Consider the following 24,940-nt stretch of genomic DNA (forward strand, 5'->3'; position numbering starts at 1 on the left):
TCATATCAATATCACTTTCTGCTACTATGTACTTTGTAACATTGGCGAATGGCTGTTACATTTAAATCTGAACGCAATTTTTGTATTAGTCTATGTGAAAAGAAGTAGCTGGCGTGATGTAGTATTTTCCAATACACATGCATCCTGTGAAGCATCCTATGTCTAGTAGGTGTATCTGTTAGAATTTTACTGCTTTGTTATGCATTAGGGTTACTCCACGTACAGATCAAATTGTGTCGAAGGGCTTCGGCAGCGCTCCGGTCGTATTTTTTCACGTGTAACGTGATAACGGAAAAACTATATTCTCAATGTTTTAAAATATCCAATAGATTTAAATTAAAAATATATATTTTTATTATTTTTAGTTTTGTTTAAGTATTCGTATAATTTTGATGATTCATGTTATGCGAATATTGAAATAACTGATTAAACAAAATGTTGATCAGTAGAATCAAAAAATATTTGTTTAAAGCTATATTAAGTGCAAAATGCCTCCTTTGATGTTTCGAGATAATTGTATGTAGGAGTATTTGGTAACAGCAATTGTACAATTCCTGGAAAAGGAGACTTTATTGTCTGTTTTCAAAAATTCGTCTATTAGGTATATTGCATATTATATTAAACAATGTAGTGTATCTTATATCTACTCGTATTTCTGAATGTCAAGCACATTGCTTTTATACTGCTATGTTTTAATTTGAAAGATGAGTGAGATATTACTGAATTTACTAAGTATAATGGGTAATATAGACAGAAGGTGCGAGTGATGCTTAATTAATGGTGCCATTTATAAGGCATTTAAAAGGAACCGTTTGTTAGATTATCTTTGTTTAATATACAGAATAAAATATAATAATAAGAATAGCAAATGTACTCCTTTAAAAAACTACTTATTATTTTACTAAGCAATAAGTTTATATGGGTACAGAAAAAGTTCAATCATTACGAATAAATTTTCATAACGTTACTGAAACGGTCTATGATTTAAATAATTAAAAAGTAAGGTAGACAAGGTAAGGTAATAATATTTTGACCCATAAACTCACAGATTATAGGATCGAATCTATCTATTTATTTTCTTTTACTATTATTTCCTTCGAACCAGTATAAAATTAGTCTTAATAATATATTTTGTTTGAGATTCAATTTATAAGCAAATTTTCGCGGGCCTGTAATAAAATATGAGATATATTGGGGTTATGGAATTCAATTTGACTCTGTATGATATTTGGGAATCGAGAAGCGGGAAGGAATTATATTCTAGAATCTTATTGATTTATGTGAAAGTTGGATTGGGATTATATTTTTCTATAATTAAAAATAGTGTCTTACAAAAAAAAAACAACTTCAAAGGTGACAAAACTAGTTTTTTAATCTATAAATTAAACTACTAAACAGATTTTGATTCTGTGGGACCAATCTGTAAATATATCCTTTCAGCTAAAACATGAATTTTTCAAATCGATTTAAAACTGACGAAGTTATGAGGTAACAAACATTAAAAATATGCAACCTAATTGAGATCCTCCTTTTTTGAAGTCGGTTGAAAATATTTATTGTTCAACTCAGACTATTGAACCTAAAACTATTTGAAATAATATAGAAGACTAACTATATGCCATGATTTTGCTCGCGTGAATCAATACAGTACATAAAGTATCCTATGTATTAAGTTAGGATATAACCTACCCGTGTACCAAATTTCATTCAAATCCATTCAGTTATTTTAGCGAAAACGAGTTACAAACATATATTTCTAAAATATTATTAGTAATAAATTATTCTCAGATTTGATATTCTAATATAATCTGATATCTGATTTGATATTACAACCAAGGTTACATGTATATTTTCATAACTAATAACGTAACTTTAAAATATTTTTAGTATTATCTAATTCCTTAAAATTGTTTACTTCGTTTCATACTTTATAATTATGTTAAAGCAAATGTTGTGAATACCTTTAAAAGGCATATGCATTATTATTGTATTGTATTTAATGGTTGTAATATGTGTTATAATGCAATATTCTGTTGTTGTTCCTATATATAAATAAATTTGTATATATTATAAGCCAACGTGATCTACGTAGGCATAATTAAAAGAGTATAAGTATATGATAGCACACACTATATGATACAATGTAGGTGTAAGTATTTAATACAAGTACTTACACCTTGGTGTTAGTCTACACACGATGACGTGATAATACTCTACTGGAATGTTTTCATTACATGGTAAGACTTTAATGCTTAGATGTTTAAAATAAGCATTTTAATCCTACTAATATTATAACTTAATTTTAACCCGCGACTTTGTCCCTATAACCGGGAAAATATTTAGTCTTAGTCATTCTTTATACTAAATACTACACATATACCAGAGTTCATATCAATTACGAAGTAACAAACAAAAAATCTCACTTTTGTATTTATAATATTAACATAATATATTAATTTATTATTATTATGAATAGATAGTAAGTATCAAATATAAATGATTGCTGTGTGGTCCCGTTTAGAATGTTCTACCCTTTCCATTCCCATAGGTCTCGTAAGAGGCGACTAAAGGAACTTAATTGTTAAGGTATGAGCAGCAGCGTTCCTCTTAAAATGTTATTGAAGTGTAACTGCGATTGCCAACCCGCCTACCAAGCGAGCCAACTACGTTACGGAGGAGGCCTATGTTCAGCAGTGGACAGTTGACATGACGATGATAATAAATGATTTAAAATTTATATGTGAAGTCTTATCGTTATTGGTGGATATTACTTACTTTACCTAATACTAAAATATATTTATACTAAAAATTACTTATTAATAGTATCTTGTATTCATACTTTATACAGTAATATTTATTACAGTTTCTTTTGTCTATCATTGTGAAATGAACAAGAAAAACATATAAAAATTATTTAAGCTGATTTAAAGAATGTTAGTTTGATATTTTCAACAACTGATTTAGTATAAGTATATTCTAAAAATGTCCTTTTTTACTGGTAAAGTGGGGTATCAGAATAATTTAATATTTACTTAAAATAAAAATTATTCATGTTTACGAAAAAAAATACCTTCAAACATTTATGAATATCATATCACAATTGCATATATTTATGCATAATGAGATGAAGATATCGCGTAATATACACACAATACGTACAGTCGAATACAAAATAATGATAGAGATTTTTAACAGACTGTAGGTATATATCCTTTAGTATTCAAAATTCATATTCCACAAAATATTGGCAGAAAAGTTGCTGCACTCATGTTTCATAGATCTTATCTATTCAGCCGGAGGCGGCGGCGGAATATCTATTAGTAGAATAAGGCTACGGGTAGCGTAAAATATTCCGAAGAATCGATGTGCAAAAAGGTATTCTGATTCTAAATTCATGAGATTTTTTTATAGTCATCATTTGTGTTTTATCCATGTATAAAGTCATATTATCAGATGCTGTGTATTGATAATTTTGCTATTTATATTAAGAATAAAAAGAATTAAACACAATTATTATTCACGGTGTGAATTTTCAATTCATTCAATTAATATTAAATCAATATTCGAATGGAATAACGTGATATTCTCAAACACATAAAAAAGAACTATGAAATTACCGATAAAGATTTGTAAACAAATATTAAAAAAACGTATATATATATATATAAAGTAATGCTCGCTTTTTATATATAGAATAATTTAACAATATGTTAGCATTATGGTTTATTCTCAATCATCTAGTCGTCCTTCACTGGTACGTGCCTCGTATGTTTGTAAACAAAACAAAACCGTTGTTATGGCATGTATGAATAATACAAGCAACGTTCTTGTCGAGTAATGATAACAAATCGCAAAATCATGTTTGTTTAATCGATATGAGTAAGTAAATAAATATTCGTTTGGTTATTCAAATTTGCAATATCGCACAATGGACTAAGTTTTATTTTTAGTTGAACAGTTCGGTGTCGTAATTATATATGTTGTATTACTAGTTACTACCCGCAACTTCGTTCCTGTTGTATTCGATAATCGCTACTAAGTAGATATCGAATATATGTTTATCGTTTGTCAATTAAAATAGCAATAGTTACAATTTGAGTCCGAATTATAAGCGAGTTTTAACATCTAAAGCCAGAATATTTGCTATTATAATAGTAAAATTATTATCTACTTTTATGTAAAAATTATCTAAATCTAAATTTTTAGTATTACATACTATAACAAACTTCTAATTTACCACCACTGGACACGGATCGTGATAATTCTCTTCATATAAAATGAGGAGCGTTGATACGTTGAAACCAATTAGTCTAATTCCATTTGTAGGTTAGAAATGCACAATAAACCTTATTGTTTTTATCAACTTATCAGGTTACATTTTTAACGGGCATTACGAGTATGAATATTTAAAAAAAAAATCTAAGCGAAATAACATAGGAATAATTTTTATTTACATATTTATATGGATATGTTTTTTTTAATGGGTGAAAATGAAATGGCAACCCCGCCTGCGCTATCGGTATACACCGACGAGGCACCAGTTGGCCCACCATGACGAATTCAACAAGAATTAACCATGATGGTTTCCAGGGGAACCACGAGGAGGTCGACACAACATGGTATATTGCTAGCAATGGGGCTACTAATCCTTATTACCAACAATCCCTTTCCCCCCTATATAGATATGTTTAAAATTCATTTAAGTTGTCACTTAGAAAGGGATATTAACAAAAGTAAACGAATGTCTTTGTTAATATTCCTTTCCTTGTATTTGATAATTTATAATGTTTGCTGAAACAACTTGATGGTTGTTGTTGTTTTTACTTTCACTGTATTTATCCGTGTGTAAGAGAAAAGGCCAATGATAACTTCTATTTTTATTATTATATTATATTTAAAATTGTATTTATCATAAGTATTTTAAAAGCTGTATGTTTATACGAAATAAAAAATGTATCATTAATAAAAAGATTTTTTCTCTATAAGATTAATATAATTAGTTTATTATTAATACTAATTAATATATTTAATTAATAATATTTTTTTTAAATCACCTCTTTTTAAAGAACGAATGATTTTTCTAAATATGTAACGGTTTAGGTATACATACTGCGTTCAAAGCCTCGTAACAATTGCTATTTTTACGAATCATTCATTGGTTTTAAAAAAGCCACAAATATTTCCTCCGACCCAATAAAGGCGGATGATACAAAAAAGCCTGAACATAAATATTTCAAGTATTACAGGTACCCTTTTTACTGGAAGGTAATTCGGTAACCGCTCGCAAAAGGTGTTATCTCACTCATTTAAATACAAACCCGTACCCAAGTCATGCTTATGTCGGCCACGTAGACGATTCCTTTATGGCCCTAAGGCTACGTTCACAATATCAGCATTGTACTCTTTTTGAAATTTGTAAAAATGGTGTAAAAATCAGATGAATTGCATGTGACTATATTCCGTAAATATTTTGCTAATTCTGAGGGGATCCTCATAGTCCCTTTTGTAATCGATAGTTTGTTTTGTTTATTCCGTGTTAGATTCATAACAATTTTGTGACGAATAAAGTTGTTTTTTTCTTTGTGGAGCAAAAAACTATTTGTCATAATAATCTATTTGTAGATATGTGATAAAATAGACGTGTTATAAATGAAAATATTTTCAAAGTATTTACGACACACATCGCTGTTTATCGCTGTATGTTTACAATTGAAGTAGCTTTTTTACAGAGCGTTATTTACCTATATATATGAAATGCTAATACATTTTCACAATTTATTCAATCCATTCAAAAAATGTAGTTTAATATAGTAAAATAGTAATAATATAGTAAAAATTTCATAAGTGCCAATAATCAACACCATCCATATAATTCATTTTATATGAATAAAAATATATTCTTAAATGGCTGGCAGCGTTTCCGAACGATAGTGGTCATTTTCCATTTTTTTTTTATAATGATAATGGAATAGTAACCCCGCTTGCGCTAACGGTGAAGAATGATAGATGAGAATGAAAAGGCAGGTCATTTAGCCTATCATGATAAATACACCTGGAATTGAGCACGATGGTTTCCAAGGGGGATCATGGTAGGTTGACCTGATAGGGTATATTGCTAGCAATTACGCTGGTAGTTTGCATTACTAGCAATCCCTTCCCCCTTCCATTAGGTTGTCTAGCTTTTTTTAACAGTAGTTACAGAATATGAATACAATACAAAATAGAATAACGAATTAAAAACTTGTTACATATTTTATAAACAATAGATTTTTTTTCTGTCTCTGTGCCTTTTTATCTTTACGACCGACAGCATGTTTATAGTTTATCCTACCAAACAACATCCGTTGAACGCGATATCATCGTACTGAGTTCAATTTTTGTCTGAATTGACACATGATTTTATTTTCATAACAACAGCTAGTTTTACCTGACTACCGAAAAAAAGACGGTAATATATTTCAATTCTGCTATCTTATCCTTAAATAGATAGTAGGTATGGAATATTTAGGGCAACTAAAACCTGGTATATTCATTATTTTATATAGGGGATTTTATTGTGTTTAGCTTAGTTTTCTGTCATTATTATAATATAAACAGTTGATGTTTGTACATACAAAAATAATATGTATATGTGTACATATTGAGCGCGGTCTTTTTTTGAACGGTCATACCTTTTTTATCACAGTAAAGGGCAGGAAATGGCGATACTGTATTTATATATAACATGTACATATTTATATGTGAACACATACAGAATATATAATAGTACTTTTGAAATACTATCACAGGTATTTTTACTTAAACTGGAATCGAGTCTGAATTGTCATGATGTTTTTTTCTAAAACAAATTTTAATTTGCTATTGTAATATAAATATTATAGGCTACAAATAAATCCAATTAAAAAATTTTTAATTCATTATTTTATAATAAGTAATAAGTAAATATTATTATAAGTTTATTTTATATTTCATGGTCCTTAAAATAATTGTTTTGTTGTAATATGAAACTGAACTATTAGTTTTAGAGTATTTTAGAATCGATTCCAATTTATCATTAGTATACAGGTTGAAAATCAAATTGTTAACATCCTTACATGTAAATGTTTTATTAATGAAATTAAATAAAAAAAAAAAAAACATAAGACGAAAAATGATAAGAATTAAGAACTTGTCATATTAATTTGCTAGCTGGACACGTAGTATGTATTAGTATGGGAAGTAAACGATAGAAAAATATTAATTTTTTTGTCGTTATTCATGTTTCTTTGGGGAAAATGTTGTTTCAACGATAGTCTTATGGAAGTCTATGTCAATGGTTATATTTAATTAAAATTATTTTATTTACTTTCGCTACCATTAGTATGTGTGTTTTGTTCACGCATACGTTAGTGTTAACCATTCGGCATTAGGCTTTGAGCAGCGATAATAATATTAAATTAATGTTATAGGCAAATTATATTAATTATTATTAATTAATGCCTGCTATAGAGGTTGAACCCGTGAAGTAAAACGTGCGTGAATAAAATGGCAGTCGGAGATTGATGCTTAATATGAAAGGTTGTAAAATTTCTTGTAGTAATGGTATTAGTCAATTCTTGAGTTTTGGCAGACTCACACATATTATTAAAGCAGAATAAAACAAAATAAATCAAATCAAATAACCAGTGAGTTCCATTCTATTTACAAATAAATAATTATCCCTATACATTAAAAGTAAGATATAGGTACGTGACATTTATGAAATCTGCGTTGGACGGGTCGGTAGCGTTGCCTGTTAGCAGTATGTTGCAGACATATGAGCGACACTGCCGACCCTTTGGGGTATTCTCCTGATGTATTACCCTTGTTTAAGTGGCAGTTGAAGATTTATATTATTAAAAAAGTGTCGGTAGAATTTTCCTCTAATTTCAAAATTTTTGTTAGTATATTTTGCTCAGAAAAAATGTGTCTTGTTTTAATATGGTATGCCAAGTTATTGTACTTATCAAATATTTTTTCGACAATTTTTTACAGTAAACTCATCTCAACAGCATTTCTACGTTTTTTTTTTTTTTTTTTTTTTTTTATAGAACTTAGAATGGCAAACAAGCTGACGGCCCACCTGATGGAAAGTGGTAACCGTCGCCTATAGACATGAGCAGTACCATGGACATAACAGAGTATACTGTTTCGCCCATGATACCCCCCATGCGTTGCCATTCCTGAGGACTCAGGTGTTATTCCTCTGTACCCAGTAAATTCACGCCATATCCCACCCTTCAAACCGAAACACAGCCATGCAAACACAACTGCTTCACGGTTGAAACACGAATGGGACAGAGGTACCCAAGCAATCGACTTTTGTACAAAGTTTCCCTCTGGTAAATCTAATCTCCTTCTACGTACGATGTTCGAAATAATGATTCGATGTAATCCTAAATAAATATTTACTTTCGTTTAACGAAGTTATGCTATAGCCCACGGTTGCTCATAAGCTTATGTTTCGTTAACATATTCATTGAGTACATCGCATGTAGGCCTTTGGGCTTTGATATAAACATATTACTTACAAACATATGAATATAATGAAAATAACATATATTTTATGGATGTTCCATTATCGCTGGTTGCGTAACATGAAACTCTTATGTAACCCGATAGTACTTGAATTCCTTTGAAATATCACAGTAGAATATAACTAAACTGTATATTTTTTTTTAAAGATACACCAACATTATAAACACTGACACTAATATAAATTGATATGAAAAGATTGTACTCGTATCATGGATTTAAACAATTGGCAGAATGCACACATCATTCTTAAGATATCAGTTTCACAGTAATATCATAAAATCAATTATTTCAATTTCACATTGTATAAGTGTCATGTTGACAGATCAAGTGGCCTTTTGTTTATCATCATCATATCAACCCTTTACTATTCACTACTGAACATAGGAGGGAAACCCCCTATCGGGGGAAGCCCTATTGGAGGTTTTTGCCAGTAGTTGTTGGGCAGACAGGTTTTTTTTTTTTTTACAACACAGGGGGCAAACGAGCATGCGGCTCACCTGATGGTAAGTGAGTACCGCCGCCCATAATCACCCACAACACCTACGGCATTGCAGGTGTGCTGCCGGCCTTTTAAAAAGGAATATGCTCTTTTCTTGAAGGTTATGTTGTATATATATATATATATATATATATATATATATATATATATATATATATATATATATATATATATATATATATATATATATATATATATATATATATATATATATATATATATATAGACAGGTCGGCAACCGTAGTTAGGCTTTCGTGATGTTTTTAAGAGGGACGTTGCTGCCCATACCTAGACCATTAACAGGAAAGGAAGGGTTGGCCCATTCTATACCGGGACCACACGATGGTATTTTGTTCGTACATGAAGGTAATATTATTGTGTTAGAATTAAAAATACAAACGGTACAAGTATGTTGTACCTCATAAGAACTTTCACAATCGAAGCTATTCTATTTCCTTATAGCTATTTAAGTAATATTTAATTGATTGATATTAAAATATTTAATACAGAGCTCAGGTGAACCGCTACAGTTTCTGTTCTGAGTATTCAAGATGTTTTTCAAGTACTTTTTGTTACTTTGTGCTTTTGTTTGCAATGCCTAACAAGTGTGACATTTTGCGTTGTACGCTAAGTAATATAATTTATTACTTGCAATATTTATTGTTTTTCTTCTTGTTACGCCTTGTTGGTTAGTTGTTATTTTTCAATAGTCATGTTCTAAACCTACTATCTATTTCCCGCAGCTTTGCTCGCGTGAATCAGATATATATATCTGGTTAGGATATTACCTACCAGTGTACCAAGTTTTATTCTAATACGTTTAGCTGTTTAACCTAGACGTTCAAACATCTATCAAATCTTTCACATTTATGATACTATATAGTATATGGTTTAGATTAATTTGAAGATTAGTTACTTTATACTGTGTTTGTAGTTCTAGATATATAAATAACATTTAAAGTTACATATACAAAGTTACAAATACTGATTACATTATATACTTTAAATATATTATTATCACTTGAATAATGCAGTGTTTTAGATTTATCGGAAAATGTATCAATAAATGTATGACAAAAGGATTATTTCTTATCTCCATTAAAGTAATTAAAAATGAAAATATTATAATGTTTCTCATAATTAAAATGCACTTTGATTTTTTTTAGTATTGTATAATCAAAGATTAATAAATAGTAAATACCTGCTTAGATTAGGTCCTTTTTTAAAAATTTCAAAATCAGAATATTACATAGATGTTAAATTTCATAATGAGAAAAGAATTGTTAATATCAGGTTTTTGATCAGTCTAATAAATTTACTAATATTTATTAATAATGTTATATAAAGTATACTTTTGATTTATAAGTTTATTCTGTTAAAATGTTCTGTTTTTTTAAGATAATGGAATGGTAGCTCCGCCTGCGCTAACGATATACGCTGGCGGGGTGCCAAGCCGGGATGATAGGTGAGAATGAAAAGGCAGATCAGTTAGTCCATCGTAATGAATACACCTGGAATTCAGCACGATAGTGTCCGCGTGGGACCATGTGCAGGTAGACCTGACAACGTATATTGTACTACTATATATACTATATTGTACTGTATAATGGGACTGGTAGTCATTACTAACAATCTCTTCCCGCCCCCATATTGTTCTATTAGTCTAAGTAATCAAATTTGGATCAAAGAAGTTAAAATCTAAATATTAACAGTATTATATTATCAGCTTGTAATGGTTTGAGAAATCACATAATTTATATTATGTTTACAATAAAAGATAAAAATCGTGTGAACGTAATATGACGTATGGCGTCGCACGCTAAGTTACTGTAGTTATACGGTTATTTGTATCAAACGTTCTCATGGAGGTTCGTGTTTCACCTCACAATATAATGCATGCTAGAATCATGAGTTTTTATTAGAGAGGGCAACAGCCTCTGAATTATTGTGGTGATTTATAAATAACTGCCTCTGTGGTATAGTGGTATGTAGGTTCATTGATTTGCGTTAATATAGTAGTTTTCTAAATTGGCCGCGGTTTGAACTTAAAAGTTTATCGCTTGATTTTTCATATCGTAACACAGGATATTCTATTCAAGGATAAGGCAGTTAGAGTGATTTTGTAAAAAACACTGTTTTAGTTGTTTTAAAGTCATATTTTGGAACATTACATGATTTTTAAGGTTGGTTTTGTCAGTAGTTACAAACACACGGCGATTTTGGTACAATAAATATTACCTTTTAGTTATAGCAACAACTTCCTTTACGTATAAATTTTCAGTTTTTTTTATACAACTTAGAATGGCAAACAAGCTGACAGCCCACCTGATGGTAAGTGGTAACCGTCGCCTATAGACATGAGCAGTACCATGGACATAACAGAATATACTGTTCCGCCCATGATACCCCCCATGCGTTCATTCCCCATTCCTGATTCAGTATATAATGTTTAATAAAAAAGGGCCTCAAAAGTTATGACTTAATTCCCTTTGAGGAATAATGTTTTAAACTATGTATGTATATATTCTAACTTATATTTAGTGTAATATAGGTACTTTGAAAATCCTTATTTACTAATATTATGAAAGTGAAAATGAGTTTGTTTGCGCACTCTTAGCGCCATAATGCTTTAATAAATCACTATGAAATTTAGTATACACGTACTATATGGAATAGAGAAGGACATAAGTTAACTTTTATCTCAGTCAGTGAACATATCCTAATCACGCGGGTGGAGTCGCGGGTAAAAAAAATTCCATCATAATAGACAAACAAACAAAATACGAGTACATAAACAGACAAAAAATTCAATAACTATCGTTTTAAATTTTGAGTAGAGCACTGTTAGTACGCTAATGACGTGTTTCATTTCATTTCATGCATTATTTGCCCTCAAAAACATTTATGAAAATATTTATGTATAAATTTTGCTCCTATTAATTAGTAAAGTAAATGTTATCAGGAAAGCAAAATAGCAGCATATTAATAATGTTATTTCCACAAACGCCTAATTTACACATAATTTGATATAATTGTCTTTCATTATAGCGTAGAAATACCAGAGAGAGACTTTGTACAAAAGTCGATTGCTTCGGTACCTCTGTCCCATTCGTGTGTCAACCATGAAGCAGTTGTGTTTGCATGGCTGTGTTTCGGTTTGAAGGGTGGGATATGGCGTGAATTTACTGGGTATGGAGGAATAACACCTGAGTCCTCAGGAATGGCAACGCATGGGGGGTATCATGGGCGAAACAGTATACTCTGTTATGTCCATGGTACTGCTCATGTCTATAGGCGACGGTTACCACTTTCCATCAGGTGGGCCGTCAGCTTGATTGCCATTCTAAGTTGTATAAAAAAAAATGAAAATGTTAAAACGGGTTTCTAAAATAATTTATACTTTAATTAAAATACATACACGCATGTTATCAATCTGCTTGTTTAAATTATTTATCATTATCTTATTCGTGTTACGATCCGATATACTATATAGATAATAAATATTACTGTCTCCGATAGGGAAAATGATTATGTTATCTTCTTAATAATATATTACAGATCAATGTTTTTGATAAAATATTCAACATTATTTTTTCCGATTAGAAGTGTAATTTGGTAATAAATCAAAGTATCTAACTCGAATCAATATCATATTATAAATAATATTAATCGAACTAATATTTTATGCTTATATGTCATCATAATCGTTAAAGTTTACAAAGTCACTGAAACCTGAAGATATTTACTAATTTATTTAGAACTCCTAAGTACAATTTCGTATAACGAAATAAAGTAATAATAGTAAAATATTTTTTTAAATGCTAACATCAGGATTGGTAACTATGACAATGTACCTTTGAGGTAACGTACGTTTGTTTATATACTATGGTATGATGTGTACTAAGGTCATATAATATTATAGGTACTTTGTATTGTAGTGTCAGGCAAGGTACATATACCTGATAGAAATGGTAAACGTCATCTATGCATACGAACAGCAGCACTAGGTAAAGTATATTGTGATACCCATGGTATTCTTTACACACACAGGCTCACATTCTTGAGGAGGACTAAGATGGAATCATGCCCGGTATTTTTTTGTATTATTGTTATTCTGTAAATCTAAACATAAATATGCAGAGTTACTTATTAGTCAAATTTGATAAGTAAGATACAGGATACCATATGTATATGACTTGGTACAAAGTCTCTCGTAATCTTTTTCATAACTCTAATATAAAACTCGATATAAACCCTATAAGAAATCTAATCACCATAGTTTATTTGGTTAATATTCTTATAAAAAGTATCATGTTGCCAGTAGTGTATGTGTGGGGGAAGGGGGTAATGCGATTATATATGGTATAGATACAATCTTACTGGCGCCTTGAATAGGTCTTATTAAATAAATTAATTAAAGTTTAGTGATAAAAATGGTCACATTAATCTATAACTTTTCTAGATACACCTTGATAATGTTGATAATGACAACAAAATAACAAAATGACTAATTTCACTCGTATCTCTCCAGACTTTTATTATTTCTGTGGGCTCGGGACATCTCAAAAACAATAAAATACTTTATTAATCGTCACAAAAAGTTGAAGAAGTAATTTTCTAATGGGCGTCTTTGTGTTTTCCTGTGATTGTGACGTAGTACACTTGAATGGTAATTATTCGCTCATCGCGTGCCGAGAACTGTATACAAATAGGTACTGTACTATAGACCTGGGCTCGCTACCGTTACTTATGTACTGCATTATATTAAACAATTATTATATTATAAAATTTATCAATAATTTGTCCAGTAAATTTCACAAAAGTATCCTAAACAAGACAGTTCTGTTATTTAAAAGTTTAAATTGAATTTTTTATCTACTTATAAGTATTATAAACTAAATGATCTACTTTAATCTTTTTTAACGATTGTATTTTAAAAGTAGACATTACAAACTCAATACTCGTATTGAAACAAGTACTCATGGATTTATTTCAACGTAATCACTAATTAATTAAGCAACTTCAAAATGTAGAAAGTTTTAATTGCCCTGTATGTTTTTATGTATGTATATGTTTTAAACCGATTTAATAATTTACAGTTGATACGATTAATTTTCGTGTTAGTCTCAAATAAATTTTGTCACGATGAAAGGAACCGTTCTTTATTGCAAAGCAAAATTTTAAAATATTCTCTACATTTTATTACAAATATACAGGTATTTATTACAAAAGTTAAAATTATTATTAAATGAAAAGTAAATATTTTAATTAATTGTTATTGAAATAAAGATTAATGAAATCCAAAATTTAAATTACTTTGAGTTGTTTGTGTGCCGTTGAGCATGTAAAACAAATATTTAAAACCTTTTCGCTGGAATCTGAAATATATTTGCGCAAGCAGCGCTTTCAATGTATTTTTTTTTTTATTTATTTTTGTCATTTTAATACCTCAACATTTCATTTCAGATACCTACAAAGTATAAATTGGTTTTATAAATTTGAAAATGGTAATCGGTTTAAGTACTATGACTTAGATTGGCTAAATTGCTTTAGTTATTTTTTTTAAATATTAATTATATCTGTAATAGGTTTAATACTAAGTTTAATTGGAGGAAACAATAAAGAGTATCTATCTATATTTTGATTATGTTCTAAAGAAAAAAAAAACAATAGGATAGAACTGGACAAAATAAGGTCAATTAGTATCATTACGATTACTTGATATAAAATAATAATTTATCTATTAATATTTATTATTATTTTTAGTTGAAGGTTGTTATTAATGTGTTTACGAATAAATTATATTTAATTTCATTCCGTAATCAATATATTCCACAGCTGTGCTTATGTTTAAAAATCTATAAGAGGATATTAGTCTACCATCATCATGCTGCCCGGGGGGTTTGGTGAGGCGTTTTATTTCAAATTTACCTTTGACACTTTATTTCTTTACTTGCTTCTCGCGATATTCTGAGAACAGAAAGGAGTGGTATTCCTACATTGCATTCTGACTACGTCTCTACACGGAAAATACATTTACTTAGTACCTATTTACGAGTAGCATGGCACTTATTATAAATTTATAACAATTCCGTGTTCGTTATCACTATATGAATGATATCACTATATTGATTTATTCCCAGAATCAGATATTTTTAATAATATATCTGTAAGTTATATCATTAAAAACTTCTATATAGTATATATACTTCTTATATAGTAATATATAAAATATGAATATATCTGTAAATTTGTAAATATGGTTATAATCTAACAATAATTACACTTGAAATACGAATGAAATTTGGTAGTTAGCTCATAAATATAAATTTTAACCGGTAATCCTATCTGATATACTTTTTTCTTTCTTGATATACTGAATGATAGTTATATACTTAGTCATATGATAAATGTGAAAGTGAGTTTGTTTTTGGCTTCTTAGTACCTTAACAGGCAGACTCTATGAAATCTGCTTTACTTGCACTATGTAGGATAGAGGAGGAAATAGGGTACTTATTATTTCGATTAGTAAATATATACCGGTAACGTATATTAAGTCGCAGGTGACAAGTATACCAACTTGACACAAGTAAGTACAAGGGAGACAAGTATACAAAATGTAAAACTTATTCAAAGCTAGTAGAATTATAAAACTCTGCAGCCTAAAATAGGTAGTAAACATTTTAGCGAACTCGACTAAATAGATATATTTTAATCAAATCACGCACTAAGCCATTGTCGCAATTAATTACATTTGATGGATGTCACGAATGGTGTGACATTAATAAAATTGTTAATTTGGTACTTTTATGTCAGATTTAATTGACAGGTATCAAAACCGCAATGTTTCGCTGCAGTTGATTTGATCGTAGTTATTATTTTCAATCATGATTGCTTTAGAATTGATATAATGTTTATATTTACAAACGAATTTTTACCTAGTGATGTTTTCCCCACATTTTGGTTAATTATATATAATGAACAAATTTTTACTGTACATGTAGATTTATTCAGTTTCATATTTCAATATATTATAGAGTTACGAGGATAAAACCGCACGGTGAAAATTTGCATTGCAGATTTGCACTAGGTTTTGGTAAACACAGTCAAAAAAGACCAAAATGCATATTCCTAAATGATTATATTACATGAACGGAAAACTAAAACAATTGTTTTGTGTAAAAATCTGTAATATGGGTAGCTTGATAGAAGTTAATTTAGCAAAGAATAAAGTCATATTTATGTCAATCCTATGATCATGACAGATCAAAACGACAACATGTTTATTTATTTTTTTTTTCAAAATTCTCCGACCTGTTTATATAACAGGGCATGTCAAATGGTCAGAAGTACGTACCTTCATAAATACTACAAAAATATTACTCGATAATCGGGTGTAATTATTCTCGCTAGTTTAATTCCGTTAGTAACAATTCTCCAAAAACAAATTGTAATGATGGCTGTGGTGTGGCAAACAGATATTTTCTGGGTGGTAATAAAATGCAATGAGTAGTTAAGTACCCGCGGTGAGGTTGGCGTGTGAGGTTTACGTCACCACTCCATGGGCTTGCCACTTCTATGGTTGGATTAATATTACAATATACGAAAATAAAATGGCTAGAAGTGCCTTTGATTATAATCTTTTAGAATTATTTCGGTTATTAAGGTTACAGAAACCGGTTCATAGTAAATATGATATTGTATAATATTTTATTTTCTATCAAATTAAAATATACATGACATTAAGTTTAGTTTCGTTTATAATATTTAATATTCTTATGATCTTTTTAATGGCACCTTAATAAAATTCAATAGAATAAATAGCGGTAGGTACAGCTGTACATTATTGTAAGGATAACATGTTTTGTTTTAAAGTTTATTATGTATAATATAGGTGCTAGTCCTTTTACGTCTTCCAGTAAAATTTAATAAAGTTCGAATGTTAGTATTTCAGTAAAAAATAGAGAACAGCTACGAACTGACAGCCAGCCAAACAGACGTGACCTGAATTATATGATTTCTCTTATAGCCATTCAATAGCGAAACCTTTAAAACAGGATCTTTTTTCAGCGATATCAGTTGTGACAAATTAGTATTGACTAGTAATCACACTATTTTGATTTTAAAATTAATGAAACCTATATGCGATGTACAATAAGATAGTTCACAAACAGATAAGATTTTAATTTTTTTTATTAATATAGAATGCGTAATAATTTGTACAAATACTTAGATTTTGCTCTGCAAAGGAAAACAGTGACTTTTGATCTTGACAAAATTTATATAGGACCAAAACGGGTATGCGCTCGTGTTGGTCCCTTATTAAATTTGTTGCAAAATAGAATTATTAAAATGGGTTACAGATTGACGAGGACGGCATGTAACCTATATACACAAAAATATGTAAAATGTAAATTAAAAATATCTTCCATTTAAAAGTCGCTTAAATATGCTTTATATTTTTACATGGATTTCTAATATGTAACTAACAATGCAATTAAGTCAAATTGCCTCGTTAATTTCCTTCCAGTATATTTTAATATCAGAGTTGTGTATCGAGCCCCTTTCTTACATTGCTTAATTAAATTAAATCACAGTATGTAGGCATATATACAGTGATGACGTGACGTACGTTATTATCTGCACATGTATCCACTCAGTTTTTTTTTTTTGTTAAACACACTTAAGCTTTATTAGATATCTAAATGTTTATCAATTTATTATCTGATATTTAATAACGATAATGTTATCTTGTCAGTTGGTTATTAAATGATTTTGAAATACGTAAACGAGTTTGATTAGGCTTGCTTGTGTCTGTTAGCACTACACTATTTACCCAATGCGGGATTATCATACATTTGATTATATTAGGATTATCAATAATCCGACTTTTATACGTAATTGTTACGTTACAGATTCTTTTATTTAAATGAGTTGATAGACTAAAGATAAATATTTGTTTTGTCTGCCATTTATACACAGTTCCGATACCTTTATATTATGTATATAAGTAATTGGATGTATTTAAAACATATGTGGGTTTTCACGGACAGCTTATTAATTATAAGTAAATGACTCTGGTCATATCAAACAACGCCATCTAGTGTAACTAAGCAGTTTGTATTTATTTAAAAATTTTTAGATAAAAACTAATTACTTTTTAAAATACAATAATTAACCCTGATGGTTTCTAGTGGAGAATGCGTGGAGATTAATCTGATAAAGTATACTACTACATATGAACATGATAATCTATTTTTCTGAAAATCCAGTATAAGGCGTATTAATTATTATTACATGCGCTGAATTTTATAAACATGTTTAATTAGTTAAGAACTATCTACGTTTAATTTCTATATAAAAAAATATATAAGAAATTTAAGTCATTATTCAAGTTAATAATGACTTTATAATATTACAATAAAATTTTATTTCGGATAATTAGAAATAAAAAATACAATTAAGATTACAGAAATGTCAAGAGCCAGACTGTATTGCTCAAACGCCTGGCAATGGCAACCTAGAACTACGAACTGTTACAAGTTCGTGCGTGCTATAAGCCGTCAGGCGCGGCGGCACGCAAAGGTTACTATATGCTTGCCCCGCCCGCCCTTTATTGCCTCTCAATCTTAAGCTTTACAAACAATTCATTGCTAAGGTCAATGACGTAGTACCGCCCCAACCACTCTTCCTATTCTAAAAGGTCATTAAAGTAAACAGGCCGTTGCAAACATTCGCTTTCAAAGTAATTTATGTGCCGCTTTTACGTTCGAATAATATATAAAATATTTTGAATATTATATTATATATTATATTTTCCTTTAAATACATACTTGATGTATTTTGATATTTCAGCAGATATATATAAGTTACAATGAAACTACTAAGACGTACAAGTAATACAAGAAATAGATATAATTTGAAAATTGTAAAGGTAATGTAAATAGATATTTATTGATTTAGAAATCAAAACAATGTTTTAATATCTTAATAAAACATAAGTTTAATAAAGAAATTATTTGTAGTTAGATAATATTAACTACTAAACCAGCTAAACAACATTTGAATGAATGAAATCAGACCAATTTGCAAAACTTGCGACTTAAATCCGACATCTATACCCAGGAATATAAACATACTGGTACTGTAATACATGTTATTACTAAATAATTGGCACTATACTATATTATAAACATAACTTGTTCCTATGTTTAGGCGACCAATTTACTTACTCATAAAGTAAAATAATTTGAGACATGAGATTTTGATATGAGACAAACCATTAAGCCCCTCTAATGTCAGATGTGCTAATAAGGGGGAAAGGGATTGTTAGTAATCGAAACTAAAAATCCCATTGCTAGCAATATACTCAACCGGGTCGACCTCCTCGTGGTTCCCCCTGGAAACTATCATGGTTAATTCCTGATGCATTCATTATGATGGGCTAACTGGCCTGTTTCATTCTCATCGATCACCCTTCATTGGTGCTCCGCCAGCGTATCTCGTTAGCGCAGGCGGGATTACCATTCCATTTTCATCCACCAAAAAAAAAATGTGCTAATATATATAATGCGACATTAAAACTAAATTTTATTTAAATCTGTTCAGTAGTATAAGCGTGAAACACTAACTTTCACTATCCTTCCATTTATAGTTACAAACAGTTCGCATTTATAATATTAATAGGATTACTTTTTATGCTGAGATACTCTTATGCAGTGTTTATTTTAATCCTACATATTATTCAAAATAACATCATGATAACCAGTGCTATTTTATCTTTAGGTTAGTCTACTCCTATTCATGTTAGTCATTGATTATATAAACATAAAAATACGCCTATCGCTTTTATACAGACTTGAATGGGCAGTCAATTTACTCTTTTAGAGATTGAATTCTGAAAAGATTTTTAGCAAATATCCGTTTTAAAAAGTGTAACATACTCATAAATTCTTATAAACTTGAAATTAGTAATTAATAAAATATTATTAATTAATTAAATATTAAGTTAAAAAAGTAGTGTTTTAATTGTTTTGTTTAGTCGTCATCTCATTGCTGGAGTCTGTTATGGATACCATGTCATCGTGTACGTCCCGACGCCAAAGCTATGCGGTCTTGTGACATCAATCCCATAAATCATGTAATAGTAAAGTAAATGTAATACATAATTATTTGTAATGTAATAAAGATTGAGGTAGACCATTGTGCTAATTTCCGTCCATATCCATGAAATTTATATATTCAACTGTGCATCAGCTCATCTTTTTATCTAGGTCATCCAAATTTTTCCGAGTCACGTGTCCAATCTAATGGTGTAATATTTGATGTAGTATGTGTTCATACGTGTGTTGCATTATATTTTAAGGTAAAAAAATATTACAGATTTTCAGGTAGTAAAAAAGTCGCTAAAGTGAACAAAATATTCTATTCACATCCGCCATCTGACGTGAACAAATTTTTTGCATAAATATCTCGTTTCGATCGACCATAGACTGAAGGCTTGATGAAATGGTTCGTAACATTTGACTCATAAATTTTGATGATACTCTTATAAATTATTGTAACTACTCAGCTAAAATATTGGAAAAAATGTTTTTAGTTACTGGAATGCGTAGAAATTTTTCAAAAAATTTGTAATGGTGAAATAACTATATAAGCAAATGCGTAAAAGCTTTTATCAAAACTTTTTCGAGACGTACTATTATTTATCCGACTGTTGTAAGATCATAAACGACTTTCTTTTTTGACACAAATATATCGCTGTGGATTAGGTTGACGAGTATTATGTAACCTATTTCTTCTCACGTAAATAAAGAATTCTCTTAGATTTCTTAGGAGTACGCAAAAAATGGATGTATCAGGTTGTTTTGAAATGTAAGCCACGTATACGAATAGTAACCAAAATAATATAGGTATATTATATAGATACTTATTTATAAATTGATGTAGATATTTGAATTTCTTAATATATCTAAGTACACTAGGTACCTACTCGTGTTATCTACTCGAAATTACTCCACAAATTTGCTCTTTTCACTGTTTGCATTACATTTTGCATTGTAGGTCTATGTTATATTTCTTATTAAAAATATTGGAAATTCTAGTCCTCTATTCACATCTACATCGTTATTTATTTTTGAATATTTTATTAATTATATTTTATTGTTATTTAGCTTGTAAATAGTTCGGTAAAATGAAAAAATGTGGCATTTGTGGCATATAAGCATGTGATATTGCAGAGTAGTTTCGCGAAATGACCTCAGCTCCGTTGGGCCTGAATACAATTGGTTTTTACAGCGCTCCGGTGGCAAAACGTTACTGGTTTCATTCACTATTATCATTAACGCTCAACTCATGTTCTTGTAATAAACTTATCTTCATTTCCTTCTCGCTATTTTATATAGCATCTGTCTATTTATATAGCAAATTAGCTTTTTGCCTGCTTTTTTGTACGCGCAGATATCAAAGATATGAAAATCAATTAAATAGATGTCGTATCAAAATAAAACATACACCATTTTTAAGTTAGACCTAGAGGAAAGTAATAATGAAAACCGCATCTATTTTGGTGCAGTGATTTTTTCATGATACCGGAACAAATATATAGACTGACAGACAAAATTTCTAAAAATTATTATTTTGGCTACTGTTGCCTCTATTAAAATCCCTTGTATTACAGTAAAGACATCATCTGATTATAGTTTTATTATATTTGTAAGATAAGATTATATAGGATATAATTATACATATTGATACTTTTTTACTTACAGAATTAAAAATATTTTAACTAATTTCGAAAAGAAGGACAAATCCAATTTGACTGTAATTGTTTTGTTTTAAATGCAAAGGTTTTATTGCTCAATATCTTTAGGATTTTATGATTCTTTTTGAAATCAATAAAAGCTTTGCTGCTATATTAACTCCATGTAAATTTTGCAATTGTTTTTGTGGAATAAAATTATTATTTATTCTGTCGTGGAGATATTGGACATAAAATTAGATGAATATAGTGTAACTGCCCAAAACCCATATCACGGTTACTTTGCCTAATTAACATTCTAATTTAGTTTTATTGCTGCGTTACGTGGATTGGCCCCAACCTTGAGGGCACGGCCAGGTATTAGGCGTATGGCCAACAGATGCGCAAATTATTCCGGTCACCCGCTTCCCAATAATATCTTCCTTACTTTACTAAAATAAAATTGTAATGGTCGAAAAGTTCTTACAGGGAGTTTGTTTCCTCGCGAAAATTCGAAAGGCTAAAATAAATTATGGAATCTAACTTAAACTTTTTTTTAAATTTATATATATATTTTATCGCATACACTAGCAACGTACAGATATTGAATAGTTGGAAATATAGGTACAAAGGCAAACTTAACTTTACAATAGCTTTCTGTTTGTCTGTTTATTACGTTATCATGAGTAATTGATTGAATAGGTTTAAAGGAAATGATATATTTATGCTGAAAAAAAAATCGGCTTAAAATTGCTGTGTGATTTATGAGAATCGATCGAGGGAATCATAAATCAGCTTTCCCTGACAAGAGTAACTATATTTGCCTTCTACATAGTTAACATACTGACATTTCTATTATACGAAGTCGCGCAGAACGTAAAGGTCTTTGTTATGGATGTCGCGGGTTAGTATTTTTGTATAAATAAGACAGAATATCTAACAATAAATCTATAATACAAAACTAACTCGTACAATGATTTGTGGAACATTACTGTATACTTTGTTCTAAAGCAAAGTTATTGAAAATTCCTTTTTCATAGAATAAATTTTTTCAAAGATACCGCAAAACTATGTAATATAAAATGAATTGACGTCTTATATATATTATATATATATATTGTCTATGAAAGTAAAATTCTAAGACCACAAAAGAGAATCTATTAAAGTACATAGAAGTAGTAAACTTGTATGACTACAAATGAAAAGCATTTATTGAAGTATAATAAGTACGTATACCTATACTCTAAAAAGCAGTGATTTATACTTTTGTTTTGTAAATAAATAACATAAAAATAAATGTGGAAGTTGACCCTTCATGTTATATAGATCAATGAGGCTTCAGGGAGATACAAAACTTGGCGCTTTGATAGCTGTCGACAGATGTCAAGACTGAGGGGCAGCAATGGTGTCATTTTATGAAACAGTAAATTAAGTTGTGGTTATAGTAACAGAGGTGCAAAAAACATAAAAAAGAAATTTCGAACTTTTAAATGTTGTCATAAAAACTTTTCGAACGCTGCCTCGTCTCTATGGATTTATGGCATCTTATTTGGGCGGGCTACTTCCCAACATCTGTTGTGGAAATGGGATTATGAAATTTTACGGCTCATGTTTGCTTACAACAATAGCTTTAGGCCAGTCATATTTATGTAGGTACCTATTTATTAACGGCGGTTCAATTTGCAGGGATAGATAAAATCGTTCTCTCTTTAACTTGTAGTTTCATGCAGATAAGTTGCTCTTTAAATTATAAACCATGATTTGGTCATTTCATCAGGTTTTGTTGTATATTACTTTGTCGCGAAATAATATTATTTTATGAGAAACGATACTGTCCGTGGTGAGACACATTAAAAGGAAATCTATATTTAACGCTGTCACCGCGACACGTAAGCGGATGTTATGATGGGGCTTCCTGAACAAAATATCCCTTCAATATTGCTAACAGTCTGAAACTTTCAATAAAGATTATATGAGTTAAGTAACATTTTTCATCACTAGTTTTTATCCTTATATAGATAAGCGAAAAATAAATATGACATTTCTGATGTATCAAATGGATTGAAGGTTTATTCACTTATTATTTTAAAGAATATTTTTTATAGAATAATTATTATATGTTATTTTATTAAAAATATTCTTTAAATCTGATAAGATCATGATAATGATGAACTTTTGCATTTAAAACACATCGATAATTTTTGCGGCACCATTTGAAAGGTTATGCATTTTCAACAGCGCTCTTGGTATTCGTAATGATAAATTTAAGTTAAAATTTGATGAATTCTAACAGATAATTAGATAAAGGTTGATGACATTTCAAGAATAGTATGATTTAACGAAACCAGTGATAAAAATTAAATAAACGAGTTGATTATGAATGTTGTAAAGAAGAAATAACAGTGGACAGATGAGTGGGCGTCATCAGTTACGCGTGCCTGAGGTGCGCGTGAGTGGTGCGCCGGCACAGGACGAACTCGACAACCCGCCCGCTGCACTGCCGCCGTTTGCTCTTACACTTGCTAGTATACCGAGAAGACGACATTCGTGGATATGTGGGTAAGTAGAATTTTGGCATCTATACCATACTACGTTGTGTATAACATACGTTAATTATCCATTGTTGAACATACGCCTTCCTCTTTTTAAGGGCTTTGGCAGGCAGGTTGACAACCGCAGTCAGGCCTTGGAGATGTTTTAATAGAGATACTGCTTATACTTGAATACCGACGCTAAGTGGTTGCACTTTCAGTGCGATCACATTCCGTACGGTGAGTGAGGGAGTCCGGAGGCCCATCCCATACCCATCCCACACCCATCCCTTTCCTATTCCTAAAATCCTTTCCCCAACCCCGTCCCCCTATCTTACAACACGCAACCATGGCAGTGGAATTAAAAAAAAATAGCATACCCCAGGGAGGTACCAGTAACCATGTTGCTGGAGAATCCTCTCTCGAGCAACCACGCTCGGGCTGCCCTGCGTATTCTGGGGGGGCAAAATTCCGCTCTTTGGAACCAAGGGCAAACGGAGCAAGATTTCTACGGCATCCCCTTCGCTCAATGTGAGCTTCTGCAATATCAGGGGATTACATTCTAACCTAAACGCTGTCCACCACCACCTAGAAACGGCGCGGCCGGCATTGCTC

The 24,940-nt window shown here is 30.2% G+C and overlaps 1 protein-coding gene across 5 annotated transcripts in view; it reads left to right on the forward strand.

Annotated features, from left to right (window-relative positions):
• LOC113511544 (cAMP-specific 3',5'-cyclic phosphodiesterase) overlaps positions 1-24,940 on the forward strand; it is a 547,503-nt gene that overhangs the window by 255,151 nt on the left and 267,412 nt on the right. The window contains exons 1-2 of one of the 5 annotated variants that reach the window (XM_052897809.1): positions 13,710-13,724; positions 24,088-24,353. The exons of 3 other annotated variants lie outside the window; for them this stretch is intronic. In XM_052897809.1, the coding sequence (XP_052753769.1) occupies positions 24,205-24,353 (149 nt within the window). In that variant the 5' untranslated portion in view covers positions 13,710-13,724; positions 24,088-24,204. Of the gene's footprint in view, positions 1-13,709; positions 13,725-24,087; positions 24,354-24,940 lie in introns of those variants that run through there. One more of the 5 variants, XM_052897799.1, reaches the window with a different exon arrangement.

The sequence above is a fragment of the Galleria mellonella genome, unplaced genomic scaffold (assembly GCF_026898425.1).
Source record: "Galleria mellonella isolate WM207_F2 unplaced genomic scaffold, CSIRO_AGI_GalMel_v1 utg117, whole genome shotgun sequence".
Classification (NCBI taxonomy): Eukaryota; Metazoa; Arthropoda; class Insecta; order Lepidoptera; family Pyralidae; genus Galleria; species Galleria mellonella.